The sequence below is a fragment of the Alexandromys fortis genome, unplaced genomic scaffold (genome assembly GCF_014885135.2).
Source record: "Alexandromys fortis isolate MF-2015 unplaced genomic scaffold, M_Fortis_MF-2015_v1.1 scaffold_13, whole genome shotgun sequence".
NCBI classification, from domain to species: domain Eukaryota; kingdom Metazoa; phylum Chordata; class Mammalia; order Rodentia; family Cricetidae; genus Alexandromys; species Alexandromys fortis.
In genome coordinates this window covers 13,170,364-13,185,756 of record NW_026067908.1, presented here as the reverse complement: position 1 = coordinate 13,185,756, position 15,393 = coordinate 13,170,364, and the positions used below count along the sequence as shown (strand labels likewise).

At 47.3% G+C, this 15,393-nt stretch overlaps 1 protein-coding gene across 3 annotated transcripts in view; it reads right to left on the bottom strand.

The window, feature by feature from the left end:
- Kank4 (KN motif and ankyrin repeat domains 4) overlaps positions 1–15,393 on the bottom strand; it is a 79,522-nt gene that overhangs the window by 43,464 nt on the left and 20,665 nt on the right. For all 3 annotated transcript variants that reach the window (XM_050136405.1, XM_050136407.1, XM_050136408.1), the window contains exon 2: positions 1,299–1,383. In XM_050136405.1, coding sequence (XP_049992362.1) covers positions 1,299–1,317 — 19 coding nt within the window. In that variant the 5' untranslated portion in view covers positions 1,318–1,383. The remainder of the gene's footprint in view (positions 1–1,298; positions 1,384–15,393) is intronic.

Below are 15,393 nucleotides of genomic sequence, written 5' to 3'. Positions count from 1 at the left end.
TCCTGAAATGCTGGAGGCTGTTGTTAATGGGAGTTAGCAAGCCAGATGGTTTAACTCCCCTGAACAGGTTTGTCTGACTCATCCGCACCAGCTGTGTTGGATCACTTGTGGGTGGGAGGTCCATAGGCAGGAGACACATCAGGATGTCCGCGTGCCCCTGATTGGACCTGATGGGAAATGCAATGAATTGTGGGCTTTTCTTCTTTAAGCCACTGCAACCAGCGACTCAGGGCCATTTCCCACGAACCTGGTTACGGACCTGGTCAGAGCCCATTTACCTGGCCAGTATTTAATTAAAGCTTGCTTCAAATTTGGCTTTTAACTGTGGTTCTGCATCTTATTCTCCATCAGTGGGATTAAGATGTACCAAGCCTGGGAGACAGTTTATTAATACCTATTTATAGATGAGAGATGACAGATAGTTTGGGGGAAAAATGCCCAATATTAAACCACCTCTGAGTAACTCTTCTAGTCCCAGGACCATGTATCATCCTGTAGCTTTGGCTGAGGATCAGGGGCCATCAGAAACATGAACAGATTTTTCTGCCCTTCCTGTGCTTGACTCCTCTGCCTCCATGTGGGAATTATGCCCTGCTACCCTCCTGGATGACAAGTGACATGTGGTTAAGTCATTACTGATGGCCCAGGAGTTAAATGACCAGATGCACAAGCAAGGCCATTTTAAACCATCCAGCACCCACCTAGACATCTAGGAGAGCACGTGAATGGGCCCAGGAGACATCAGCCACACCAACCGAAACCCAACAACTTACACAATATTAAGAAATAATTTGAGAAATAATAAATATTGTTTAAGTCATAAACCCTCATATTCTCTCATATGTTAAAAAAAAAGGTGATGAGGGAGGAGACCTATTGCATTCTTGGTAGGTGGATGACTGGAAAACTTTGAAATTATATGTTAAATTTTTTTTTACTTCACAAGACTACACTCTTACCAGGTGGTGGTGCATGTCTTTAATCCCAGTCCTGGGGAGGCAGAGGCAGGCAGATCTCTGTGAGTTCTAGGCTAGCCTGGTCTATAGAGCGAGTTTAGGACAGCCAGAGCTGTTACACAGAGAAACCCTGTCTTGAAAAACCCAAAATAAGAGACTGCACTCTTATTCTTTACTGCCCACCAGGGTTCACTGCGGAAGTAGGTGTTCTGGGCCCCTGCGCTGTGCGCTTGGAGAGTTGTAAGGTTCCCACAGACCTCTCCAGAGCATTCCAGAAACTGGCGGGGGATGAACCCAAACCAACTAACCCTTTTTACAGGGAAGAGAACACAGCCTGCCTACCATCTGCCTTCTCCATCATAGGAATCCAACGCTCAGTCTCTCAGGCGCCTCTCATCCGCTGACTCTGCACGATCTGTGGGGAGCTCTGAAAGAAAAGAAAAGGAAGCGCTAGTAAGTTAAAGCGGAGGAAAAGTCAAAGCAAGCGACACTCAGTTCAGCCTTTCTATGGGCGATGCCCGCAAACTAGTTTTCCAAAGCGGGAGGGGAAAAGTGTGCCATGTTCCCAAGCCTGATTTTGGGTACGACTTCCCAGAATGCTGGGGGTAGCTGACACTCAAGGAGGCACCCAGCCCAACCCCTCATTTGGCAAATGGGGGAACTGAGGCTAGGTGAACTGCTCCAAGGTCTCTCAGCAGACTGTCCACGGAGCTAGAAGTCCAGGGTGTCTGGCAACTAGTATGGGGCTCTTTCTGGACCTGGTAAAAGAACAGAATCCATCTTGTGGAAACTCTGGAATGGAGCACCTATAGATAATTTAAGGCATCCTAACCAAATCAAGACAAAGATGCGGTAATGTCAAGACGGACAAGAAGCTGATACTTCAGGTGCTTTATGACCGTGGGCAGGATGAGGAGAAGCTCAACCCATCTGGCCAGAAGACATCCAGAACTTCCCAAGCAGAATGCTGTCCTTGCTCTGAATTAGGCAACCTCAAGATTAGGTTTAAGATTAAGATTAGTCAATCCTCAGAGTTTTAATCCATTCCCAGAACCCTCTCTAGCTCCTCTCTCACTACAATAAATCACCCAGAAACTGGCTTTTTATGATTATCAGCCAATTTACATTAGAATCATAAAGTATCTCCATCAGCAAAAGCAGTGTTGTTTGAGGAAACTTAGTGTCCCTGGCAATAGTCAGAACAGAGACCAGTGGGCTAGTGAAGAGGGGAACTCTAGGCATGAGGAGTGATCCTCCGGGACACACACATGTCAGAGGGTGGGAAAGTGAAAACCAGGGGCTTTCTTTCCTGCCGCGTGACTCAGGATTGTCCAGCACTAACTGTGACGTAAACTCTGCGAGAGCTGCCTGTGTCTCCCAAGCCTAGTCCCCGCTTTCTTCCTGGGATCCTTCACGCACTTGCCACTGGTTGAGCCTCAAAAGGCAGACATGTTTTGGGGAAGCAGAGACACTCCGGCAAATGCCGATGCTGACAACCGAGCACTTGACCAGCAAGCACTTGGTTCTAGAAGGGAGTAGCGCTGGAGCAGACAAGCCAGGGATGACCAAGGTGGCAGTGGTGGTGGGTCTCAGAGCTAAGAGCGGCCTTGAAGGAGAACAATGGAAAAGCTTGGAAGGTTCTAACCTGGGGTTGGGGGAGGGCTGGCCCTGTGGTGAAGAGGACGCTCTTAGGCAAAGACTCTGCTACCTTTCCCATGACCCTACGGGGGTGAAACAGCAAGCAGGGGAGGGTTGGTAGTGCAAAGTGATTTTCGGTCCTCTATCCCCTTAATCTTTCTTTATTCTGCTTCCTGTCCCCCCAATCCTGAGCCATTACCAAGCCACAGGTGGAGCTGGAAGCACTTAACATACTTGGATTATCTCATACAGTCCGCGCCTTAACCCAGCAGGGCTAATATTCTCATTGTTCAGATAGGGGAAACTGAGGCTAAAAGTGAAGGCCCACAACCAGCAGGTGACGACACAGTGTGACAACCAGAAGGTGATGATGCAGTGACAACCAGCAGGTGATGATGCAGTGACAACCAGCAGGTGACACAGTGTGACAACCAGCAGGTGATGCAGTGTGACAGAGGCTCCAGCCTAGCCAGCTCTGTGCTAGAGCAACAGTGGCTGTAAACACCTGTCCATCCTGTGGGTCAGCCCCGTTCGCCGTTGTTGTGACTGTTCCTTGTTTCCTTTGGCTAGACTTCTGAACGCGGGTCATCAAACATAGGATCAGATGACGTCAGGGGCTTATTGGACACACATTAGGCCCGATTTCAGGATGAAAAACTCTACAGAGGCCTCTAAGGTTTCCCTCAACTTGCCTTTTACTAAAACTAATCACATCGAGGCTACAGATACTAAATGGAGTTGAAAGCCGAAGGGCCCCACAACTTTTCACTCTAAAGGACTCAACACACAGAAAGGAAATGAAGGAATTCGCCCTTTCCTTCCCCACTTCCCCACCCGAGCCGGGTCCACTTTCCTCCGAGATTCTTACAGTACACGTGGCAGAGTTCAGCTCAGGAATGATTCCCTGGAGTAGGGCGTGTGTTTGACGGTTAGGTAAGTGGAAAAGGATAACAACCACACTATCACAAACGCTACTCCGTTCAAACACAACGCAAGTATGACGATAGCCTTGCCGGGTGTAGCTCCCTTTTTAAATCCCACAGTGTCTGGCGCATATAAACTTCGATACACAGCATTTTCAAACCAGCCTGCTAGGCTGCATCCCCAGACTGAAGATCTTTTGCCATCTGCTGCTGTCGTCTCTGGTTTGTCCCAGTCTCCAGGATCCCCCATTAGGACCCAGCCTTCCTCGCTAGCTCATTACATTCTCAACCTTTTGAGAATACGTAGCTTTACCTCTCTCTGCCTTTTTCCTCCTTATCAGCAAGTTTCTGAAGGTCAGAATTCTCCCAAGCTGCATCCTGTATCCGACTCTCCACTTTTAAAATGTGTTGGACATACTGTGCATGGTTGTTGAACGAGTAAAAGAGGGAGCAAGCTTATCGGCCTTCAGACGGAACCCACGGAGAGAAATGAACAGGTGCCAAGCACTAGGTGTCACTTCACGCCCTCCCCCAGTGCAAGCAAGCCTGGGAGCTGGCTCTAAATTATTGATGAGAACACTGAGGCAGCCAGAGGCTATGTGGCCAACCTAAAGTTCCCCAGTCAATTAGGGGCAGGATGGCAAGTGTCCTTCAAAACTTAAGGGACAGTGAGGAAGAAGGACAGAGACAGTCGGTGTCAGTAGTGATGGGCCCTGTGCAGCCAGACCCTATTAGAAACGGTTTTCTTGGATCAGCCCAACTCCTGAACGGCTTCACCCACTCCATCCCCCATCCACATTTATTCCTTTTATGATGCCATTTTCAAACCTCATTTAACCTCAAGTCGAAATATAAAGAAAGCTTCCCTTCCTTAGTCCTGAAACTGAGACCCGTGTCTGCATTTTTTTCCCTTCAAACCCCTCTTTATTCTGCAATAATAAAAATGCCACTTTTCATCACAGAACAGGCTGCATGCCAAAATAAATAGCACCTTGGATTCCCTTGAAAAGAGAGCTTGGCTCAATGCACAGCCTCACTGCCACAGAACTTGGACAATTCAACCTTACAAAGTCAAATATTTAGCATGGTAGCACACCAAATAGCAGCCCCACTGGTCCCTTCGTGGTCACCTGGCAGAGACAAAGCCCTCTTTCCAAAAGAGAAAAGAATGTCTCTCATACCTGGGGGTGACCCTGCCCTGGTCATGTGATGAGACAAGGGCTTTCATTCCCCATCCTAGGACCCCAATTTTCCAAGTGGTACTGGAAGCATCTGGTGGCTCGGCTCATGTGTGTGTATGTGTGTGTGTGTGTGTGTGTGTGTGTGTGTGTGTGTTGGGGGCTGAAGCTGAGGTACCAAAGAAGTGAGCCACACTCCTAAAAGATTCTACCTGCTGAGTTCTTAGCCCAGCCTCCCTTCCCACCAGCCAGGAAATGGGATGGGGGAGGACTTGGGCTCAGCAAGGCACACACGAACACAATCGCATTGATTCTGTCTCTATATTTTTCTTCAAATGTTTCTCTTATTTTGCTCACGCTTCAGTTGCTGCTCTGGGGCTTCTTGGAGAAGAGAGGCCAGTTGGGAATCAAGCTGTGTACACACCACCCTCCCCAAGCACCCCTCCATTCTGCAGTGCCCTAGAAGCAAGGCCTGGGCTCCGCCAGGCCTGCTTCAAGTTACAGGAATGGAGCTGACTTCAGCACAGCCGTCTGCTTCCCAGCTGTTTGTTAAAGGACTCGGTCAGGTGACCCGTGACCTTGCTGGAAAAGCAAACTTCCTTTTTGCTCCCTGGAATAAGCAAGCTGGGTCAGAAACAAATTTACTGCTTGATAAATTAATACTGGATCAGACAGGAAAAGGGAGAATGCTCAGATCTCTCAGATACAAACCTTGTTTAACAGGGACATACCTAAAGACACCCCCAACACACACACACACACACACAAAATCTTCTTTTTCCTTGATGTCTCCAAATCTGGGAACTCAGGAGAAGGAGCTCCCTCCTTCATCCTATAGTTCATCAATCTGTAATAGTGTGTAATAGTGGTGTAGCCCCCTAAGGACTGGAAACCTGCCAGACTTCATGGCTGCCGCCCTGGTACTGCCTTAGAAGCACCCTTCCCCTCCCCCACTCCCAGGGTGCTGGAACCAGCAAGGCTCAGGTCATTAAGTGACTGAAAAGTCAGCTGGCAGGGAGGGGCAAGGATAGAATAATGCCCAGTGAATTCCCAGGGCCAGACTAGCATTTCCCATGTCCTGCTGACCCGCCAGTCTGATGCCCTGGAACCCCAAGGTGCACACCATTTGGCAAGGAAAAAAGCAAGTACTAAGTGACTAGCAAACTCCTTTGCCGTGGTTCCTGCCTCCCCCTCCTCCCGCTTCCCCGTCCCACCAACACACCCTGCCTGTAGAATTTCTACCTGCTGGAAGGCCCAGCAATTCGGGAGGGCAGAGTGCAAGAGCCAGGCAGAGGCAGCTGCCTGGGGAGGGAAGTCACAGAGCAGTCACAGCAGATAAGACCCAGGGTCCAACCTGGAGCTGCTACAGCTCCCTGAGGAGAGGTATGTGTGAGGTGGGGCCCAGGCTCTCCAAACCTGACCCTGCTCCTGTTCCTACTGGAAACAGACATGGGTGACCTGGTCCAACAGAGGCCCCGAGAGAGTCACACTTTTTTTATACAGGCCGAGCAACAGTATTCGAGAGACAGGAAACCCTTGGTGCCACCAGGGCTCTAACTGGCCCAGTAAGACATGTCACAGCAACTCTCTTTCATAAACAGTAACTTCTGGGGTACTTTCCAGCTCAGCCCAGACTCACATCAACCTTGTGCTGAACTTGATGCTGGCACTGGCACCTTACCCCACACCAGTGCTTAGAGCAGCCAGGCCAGGGTCTAGTGTTCCTAGTATACAAGTAAAGAAAAGTAATGGAATTGGGTTCTTCTCAGTCTTTTTCTTGGAAGAGTGTTCCAAGCATCTTGCTTTATCTAGAGATGAAGAGACTTTCTGAAGGGCACAGGGTGATGCGCATGGCTGTAGACAAGGCTACAGAGTTGGCATGTATGCTTTTCAACTGTTAGAAGTGTTTGGTCATCCAAGCACCAGACAGTCAGCTAGGAAAGGACCTACAATGTAGCCTGAATGCTAAGGTTATATGTGAAATGCGCCAAGGAGCAAATTTGCTCTGGGATACATTTGAAAGTCCTACTACACATTGTTGCAGAATATTAGTTTAAGATGTGTTGCATTCATTTATATTGTGGAGTATTTGTTTAATGATGCAAAGATGGGTTGCATTCTTTTGTGTTACATTTACTTAACTCTGTAAAGCTGTGCTACTTTGCCTGCCTAAAACACCTGATTGGCCTAGTAAACAGCCGAACAGGGAATAGCTAGGCAGGAGAGAGAAATAAATGGGGCAGGCAGGCAGGCAGAGAGAAAAAAATAGGAGGAGAAATATAGAAAAGGGGGAAGGAGCAAGAAAAGGAGAAGGAGAGGAGGAAGCCTGGGGGCCAGTCACCTAGTCACACAGCCAGCCACAGAGTAAGAAGGAAAAAAACATATATAGAAAAAAGAAAGGTAAAAAACCCAGAAGAAAATGTAGTTAAATGTAATTTAAGTTAGAAAAGCTGGCTAGAAACAAGGCAAGCTAAGGCAGGATATTCATAAGTAAAAATAAGTCTCTGTGTATTTATTTGGGAGCTGGGTGGCAGGCTCCCAAAGATAAAACAAAACAAAACAAACAACAACAACAACAACAACAAAAAACAAACAAACAAACAAAAAAAAACTCAACTCCAGTCCACTCCAGTCCATTATCTCTGACTAGAAACACAAAACACGTCTGTGGAAAGGGGATAAGAAAAGTCCCTCCGTTTGTCCCATGCCTCTCCAGGTAGCCACCGGCCCTCTGCTCTGTGGATCTAAGACAGGCATCATCTTTTCCTTTCTCAGGACAAAGTCCTCCGTGTCCACCCTGGAGCCCTCTCCCTTGAGGCCGCACAGTCTCAAAGCCTGTAACATCTTGTTGGCCTGGCCAGGTCCTGCCTGTCCTCTGAGCCTCACACATCTTTCCCAGGTGCAACGGTCATCTTGCCACTGTCCCCTTGCCTGCCTGACTGCTGCCTCTGGAACTGTGGCCCTGACCCCCTACCACAGTCTCCAGAACACGTGAAATGATTTTATCCACGACCCCTATAGACAGACACTCCCTATGTGCCTCTCAACAGAGTGAGAGGACTGTGGGGGATCTCACAGGTAAGGGAGGGTAGGAAGGATGGGGAGCTCTATCAAGGGGACAGTGTTATAGTTAGATATTCTGTGGTAGTATAGCCTGATGGATGGGCCAATTTTCCCAAGTTGACCACTGCCTGATAAATATACCAATCGTGCTAGGGGCCTTATGATGGCTGAGTGGGTAAAGGTGCCTAGTCTGACACAGGCTAGGGAGCGGCATCTTCCAGTGTATCAGGTACGCATGGACCAAAACTGCCTCTCAGAGCAGGCTCGTCTTGGCCACAGTCTCCCATAGAATGAAACTAAATGGGAAGAGAGAGAAATCACCAGGGGAAGTCATGGGTAGAATAATCCAGGCAGGTGAGTCACTCAAAGGCCAAACTCCTTAAAGCAAAGGGAAGTGTCTGCAGTCAGAAAGGTGGCAAAAATCACGTGGATTAGGATGGGTGGGGCATAGACCTTCATCTACACCTGTCCTGCTTTCTAGAATGAACTCAACCTTTGACTGAAACACACTGTAAAAACCAAGGTGCAAATAGACAAGGAAAAGAGGCAGAACAGACAACTCACCAAAGAAAATATGCAAACGGCCAATATCTTAAAATACTTAATTTTATAAGTCAAACATGAAAAGGATACCATATTTTCTTTTCTCTTTCTGTACTACTGGGGATTGAATTTAGGGCCTCACGCATGCAAAGTAAATACCCTACCACTAAGCTAAGCCCCAGCCTCAGAATGATTGGCAAATCACTCTGGTTTATGCTCGGCATTGTCAGTCCAACCCAAATGCTATCTGCTGTTATTTTTGTAATAGAAGCACAAGGCTGAGGTTCTGAGACTGTTGGCCACAAATTTGAACCTGTTTTTCTAATGCTAATACACTGTTGTAGATTATGAAACACATGCTCTTACATATTATATTAAAACATAAACAACAAAAACGTTTCCAAGGGAAGGTCCTGAGTGTTAGTTCAGAACATGAAGAGGCTCCCTCCCACCTCAGCAGCTCACAGCAGAAACATGGCCTGATGGCCATGCTGAGACACAGTGGACTGTCTCCTAGCACCTGGCCTGTGTGCCTGGGGGCCCTGTTCCGTGGTTTGGGTGTTTAGGGAAATAAAAGCCAAAGGCAACAGAAGCGTTCTAAGTGTAAGCAGAGCAGAGCGCGGCATATAGTCTCTTCAGGAAATAGGTACACTAGCAATTACTGTAATACAAATTCAGTCGTGACTTCCATATTGCATTTAAAATCTAATCACATAGGCACCTGAACATGGGGTCGTGGCTGCTTTATTGTAATGACCGCGCATGGCTGCACAGGACGTCACTGACGTGTGCCTTGTTTTGCAAACCCTCTCCCTGCTGGGAGTGAGTCTGCCTCACATTTACCCTGTGCTTGCCCGTCAGGCAGCCGGCAGGTGGTCCTCGAGGAACGTGTCCAGGGAAGACCGCAGTTTCAGACGGCTGCAATACAATCGCATGGGCTTTGGAGAAACGTGTGTTGCAAGGGTGTGAGCCTCAGCCCTGCAGCCATTCTCCTGCCTCTGCCTCCTGAATGCTGGGATTACAGCATTACATGCACCGCCATGCTCAGTTTATACTATCCTAAGTATTAACTTCTTATTGGATATATTTGAAAACTATTTACTCTGTTCTGCTGGGATGCTTCAGTTTCATGCATGCTAGATATACACTCTACCGCCATCGTTAATTCCTTTCGGTGGACCAGAAGCTCCTTGACGGCAAGAATTAAGCCTTCTTCTGGCTCATGTGAGTCATCTGTGGTGTCCATGTTTTTCTTTTGTTTTGGACAGGCTCTCGTGCAGCCCAGGCTGACCTCAAATCTGCTGTGTAATTAGGATGACTTGTACATCCAATCTTCCTTCTAAGTGCTGGTATCATAGGCATGTATGATCACTCTTCACTTCGGGGGCTCTTAAAAAGAATCCTAAAAGCTGGGTGGTGGTGACGCACGCCTTTAATCCCAGCACTTGGGAGGCAGAGGCAGGTGGATCTCTGAGTTCGAGGCCAGCCTGGTCTACAAGAGCTAGTTCCAGGACAGCCAGAGATGCACAGAGAAACCCTGTACTGAACAATGAAAATTTAAAAATAAATAAACAAATAAATTTTCCTTTTTAAAAAAGGATCCTGGAAATATCTTATCTCCAAAAATCTATAATTCTCATTGCAAAGTCCCCGCTCTAGTGGAAGGGGGTAAGAGTTCCTAAAGAGCTGTATGTGAATCCCAAATTCTGATTCTTAAAGGTAAGTGACATAGCAATGTGATTTTATTGTTATAAAGCACTAGGAACAAAATACATTAATTAAATTAAATGTTGGCATTAACAAACAAAAACTGTCTGTAGCGCTAATCATCTACTCTGCAAGGAAGAATGGGCCCCACCACCACCAAACAATACTGCAAAGCTCCTGGGTATTCATGCAGGTCAAGGTCTGGAATTCCTCCCATTCTCAGAAAGGGCGTTTTGTTATTAGTGGAGAAGATATCTGTGCTTTCCCCAGCCAGCCTGAACTCTGTGAACAGCCTTCCCGTGCCTGGGACTCTCTCCTGAGAGTCCCAGGTCTAAGGTTGGAACTGGAACTCATAGCGCCAACCCACTTCACTTAGGACCCGGTCAACGAGTACCCAGGCCAGACTCCCAACAGACAGGCAGTGCCAGGAAGAAGAGAGGTCACTGGGTAGTGTCTGGGAGGCCAGTGGAGTAACACCCTGCTACTTGATTGACATCCTTTCATGCACTCCTCTTCTGCAAGCTTGCTAGAGTGGGTTAAAGGCTCGCAACTATAGCCTCTGCCTGCTCTAAGACCTGGATGCTAATTATCCTTATTCTTTTAGCTTCGATTACTCGTAAAATCATATTTGGAAATTTTTGTGGATTTGCTATCTTGAGAGTTTTTTTTTTTATCACCTCTTCATTTTCCTCTTCTCTTTTAATCCTTTATTGCCACTCCCTACGGGAACATCGGAATGAATACACTCGGTAGGACCACAAGAAATTTTGCTCTTCACGCTGTGCGCTGCCATCTAGATAGTTTGCAAGCCACAACTTGGAGTAAATGGTTTCCCAGGAAGTCAGCTCCACTCCTCGTTCCTGGGTCCTTCCGTGGAAGCATCTCCTGTGCAGAGACCGACGCCCTCTGTGTGGCGGGGGTAGGAGGCACCCCTGCACCTCTCGGGGCAGTTCCATTACCTAGCATTACTGTCCTTGGTCAGAACCCAACTGAAACCTTCTGAGGCACCAATGTGGATGCCTAGCATGAGCCCCAGGGACAGACTGTTCAGAGCTTTTCGTGGGCTGTGGTTTTTATCTTCTGGGTTGGGAGGAAGGTTTTTCTTGGATCAAATACACACAGCCTGCCCACTCAGGAATCCGTCTAAACAAAACTGAAGATGAAAAGTGATCCCCAGATATCTGGGTGTCACCAATATTGTCCTTTTCTCCTGAATTGCACAATACCCAATCTAGCCTCTTACTAGTTCAGTATGCAGAATAGACATCTGTCGTGTGTGTCAAATAAGGATGATGGATACTTAATCTCAGCAACTTGCCAGCTGAGGCAAGGGTGGGTATCATCAGAGATGAACCAGCAAGATGAGGAACTAACTCTCTAGAAACTTCTATCAGTTTGAATGTTTCTTGGAAGTAGAAGGAACTCACTTGGTGTGCTATCTGGCATTACTCAGCAAACTTGGGTACTATTGTGATCTGGGTTTTGTTCTGTTATACTTAATGTAGGTGCTATAGTTCAATGTATTTCTCAAAGTTCACAAGTTGGAATTTAAACCATGGCAATGGTGTTGGCGGGTGGGACCTAACAAGAGGTAATGGGGTCACCAGGGGTGTGCCCCCGTGAGCAGATGAATGAGAGGCTTAGCCATTGAGCGAGTAGGCTCGCATAAAAAGCAAGTTTGGCCTTCGCTTGCTCAATTGTTTGTCCCCTTTCTTTCCCCTCTGCTTTCTTTAACCTAGTGAGCGGGTGGTACAACACAGTCCCTCTGCAGACACCATACTGTGCTGATATCTTGTTTGTACAAAGCTTGCCTGAAGATCAGAGGGCAGAGCTAGCCACTAGGTAACCATAGAGGTCTGGAGGTCTGTACAGACAGACAGGAAGTGATGTGGCTGGGCGGAGAGAGGAAGCGATAAGATGGGAGGAGACAGAAGATCAGTCTCTTTTCAGCTGGGAAGTTGAGTAGGTAAGGTGGCTGTGGTTTGTTCCTTTGTCTCTCTGATCCCTCAGCATTCCCCCTATATCTGACTCTGGGCTTTTACTATTAAGATCTATTAGAACGTGTGTTACATCACACCATGCTCTTAGTCTTCCCAGCCCCGGAACAATGAGTCAAGTAAATTCCTGTTTGTGATAAATTACTCAGTTTCAGATATTCTCTTACCTAGACTTATCTTTGAAAACAGACTAAAATAGCAGGCGAAGTCACTAAGGAATCATATTTCTGGAAGTCACACGCCAGGTTTAAACCATCCGACAGCAGTTCAGAACCACCACACAATGACTGGGTATGTAGAATGCAGTACAGGCCGACTTCCCTTAGGCTTCTCCCTACATCATCCCTCAAGGCACCCTGTGGCCCCTTTCAAGTCAAGACCTCTCTTCCTGCTTCTGCAAACCTTTCCAGGGCTTTGCAAGCAGTGGGCGTCCGTCTGGTCATTTTCACTGGCTCTACTGCCGAGAGAAGAGACATCTCTAACAGGACCTTGGACATCACCTCCATCCCTGTGACGTGTGTTTGTCAGACACCACAGCCCAGGTCAGATTTTGCTTTCTAGGCTCCAGGTCCAGCGCTTACTATTAGGAACTCGTGCCATGGTGCTTGTGTGCCCCATGCTTTGGAGGAGACTGACTTGATGGCTTCTCGGAAAAGCAACATGGCCGCTATTCCCAGTTTGCGTGGAGAATAATGGAGCTTTCATTGTAGAGACTGCTTGCCAGAGCACTGCTCACACTCCCACTGGTAACCTTTGCTTGCAGCCTCTGGCTACGGAGGCGGTACCAAACACAATAATAAGAACCGCTGCCAATGTCAATTAAGCACCTTCTCTGTATTCCTCCTTTCCTCGAGCCTCCCGAGCACCTGGGGCCACGCAGTTATGACTCCTCTGCAAATAAGATAAAGATGGCTGCCTCGTGACCCAGTCGGAGCTCAGTGCTGTGCTCAAAGAGACAGCGGCTAAGCAGATAAAAAATTAATTGGAAGCAATCCAAACCTTCACTGCCGTCTCCAGAGAAAATACCAAAGAGGAACAGCATGCTTAGTGCAAAGCAAAACTTCTGCTTTCCTCTTGGCTATTCTGGGCACCTTGCTCCAGCCAGCGCAGCTGCTCCAGCCGCAGAGAGCTTTGCACCCAGCATCCTTTGCGCAGACACATCTCCTGGCACCTCCACCACACTCCTCCCCACCTGGCACAATTCACCTCCACCAGGTTCTCTCTGCCCTCTCCCCAGGAATTCGAATGCTGGCTCCACCATCCAGGCCTTTGTTCTCTCTGGAGAACCCCATCTACACAGTAACAGAGCAATAGAGAAACAGGCTGTGCCTGGCATTTCCTCAGAATTACTCAGAAGACTTCACAGGTAACAATGAATACTCACTAACAGTTTTATTATCCATTATAACTTTTATGGTAAGAGAACTAGGACTTAAATATAATACAGGTACTTATATTGTTATAATAATACTTATTAAGTGCACACTGCCCTGTAGAAATTCTGGAAATGCTCACCTAGCTGATGAACGGTCATATTAGGTAGGTTATAGCCTTCTAGCAGGTTCAAGGGCACAGATCAAGTATGAGGGAACTTATCTGACTTCATGGAGCAAGCTCTTCGGTGCAGAATGGACCCTTTGGGCTCTAGTTTCTGTAACTGTCTGTGAAACAAAATGCTTTGAGCCCAAACGGAAAGAGAAGAAACCAGACATTAGCAAAGGTGGCTGGAGAGATGACTTTAGTGTGTAAGAGCACTGGCTGCTCTTCCAGAGGGCCTGGATCCAATTCCGAGCACTTACATGGGGCTTCATAACTGTCTGCAACTCCAGTTCCTGGGGAGCTGACATCCTCCTCTGACCACCTTGGGCATGTGGTACACTGACATACATACAGGCAAAACACCCACACACATAAAATAATAGAAGGTCAGCAAAGGAAGGAGTCTAGACTTGGATTCCATCACAATCATGCTCACGGGGTATCAAGTGACTGTTAAAATATAAATATTTCCAGGGGATGCAATAGGTCCATAAATAAATTTATTTGCCAAGGAATAGAGTGGAAAATGCAGTCTTACTTAATCAATAAAAGCACAACTAGGTTTCAAATACCCTTCAAAGGTTCCAAGGAGACTTGGGGTGTCCAAGAGCTATTTAGCAGACAGCAGCAGTTGCACTACGTGGTCATCAATTTTATATACAATGTGATTTGCAACTGTCAAAATTTCCACTTCAAAGGCATTTCTGAGCCACAAACAAGGGGTTTTGGGTCGCCAATTAATTTTGTTTTGCTTTCATTCACTGAGTCGTAGAGAGCTGGACTGACATCCAAGGTTCCTGCCTTGCATAACTAGAAAGATGCATCTCCTGCCAACGGGGCATCTCCCCACAAAGCCAGGGGATGCCACTACAGCAGTTCTGGGTGGAGGGTCTGTGTCCGAGTCACCTACCCAAGGACCGATAAAGAGCATGAGCTACTCCAAGGCCAAGAATTGAATTGGAAGCTTGCCCTGGTCCTGCTCTCAACCCTTCATCCCCTATGAACCTGTGGCACGAGAGTAATGGGCACAGGAGACGGAAGGACACAGGACCGGAATCTGTTTAAACCAGCCCTCCAGGCGATGCCCCTGCACCCTCTGCTTTGGGGAGATGGAAGGACACAGGACCGGAATCTGTTTAAACCAGCCCTCCAGGCGATGCCCCTGCACCCTTTGCTTGGCTTGCTTGCTTGTTACAGGGCTTGCTTCATAGCCCAGGCTGGCCTCAAATGTTCTGTTTTCACCTCAGTTTTCTTACTACTGCAATTATAGGCATGTGGCACTGTGCCTTCTCTTACCTACTTCACATCTGTTTTTATTTATTTATTTATTTATTTTTTAAATCAATATGGTTTTTTAAAAAAATATTTATTTATTTATTTATTTATTTATTTATTTATTTATTTATTTATTATGTATGCAACATCCCTTGCATGTATGCTTGCATGCCAGAAGAGGGCACCAGATCTCATTATAGATGGCTGTGAGCCACCATGTGGTTGCTGGGAATTGAACTCAGGACCTCTGGAAGAGCAGTCAATGCTCTTAACCTCTGAGCCATCTCTCCAGCCCCAATCAGTGTTTTATTAAACTAACACGAGCAACAAATCTTTACGGTGTATAAGAGCCTTATCCCACGGCACACAGCAGTGTAAGAGCATGGGCAGACCGTCCTCCTGAGGAGACCCTCTGTCATCTAGCATGCATATTACTGTCCCACCCTCCAGGAAACAACCCAGCTTCAAGGACTCCAGTCAGAATCCCACTTCCAGCTCGTCATCCCAGCCTCGTATGTAAAAGCTGTTGGTGCTTGCTTCATGGCACACACACCATACACACACACACACATAC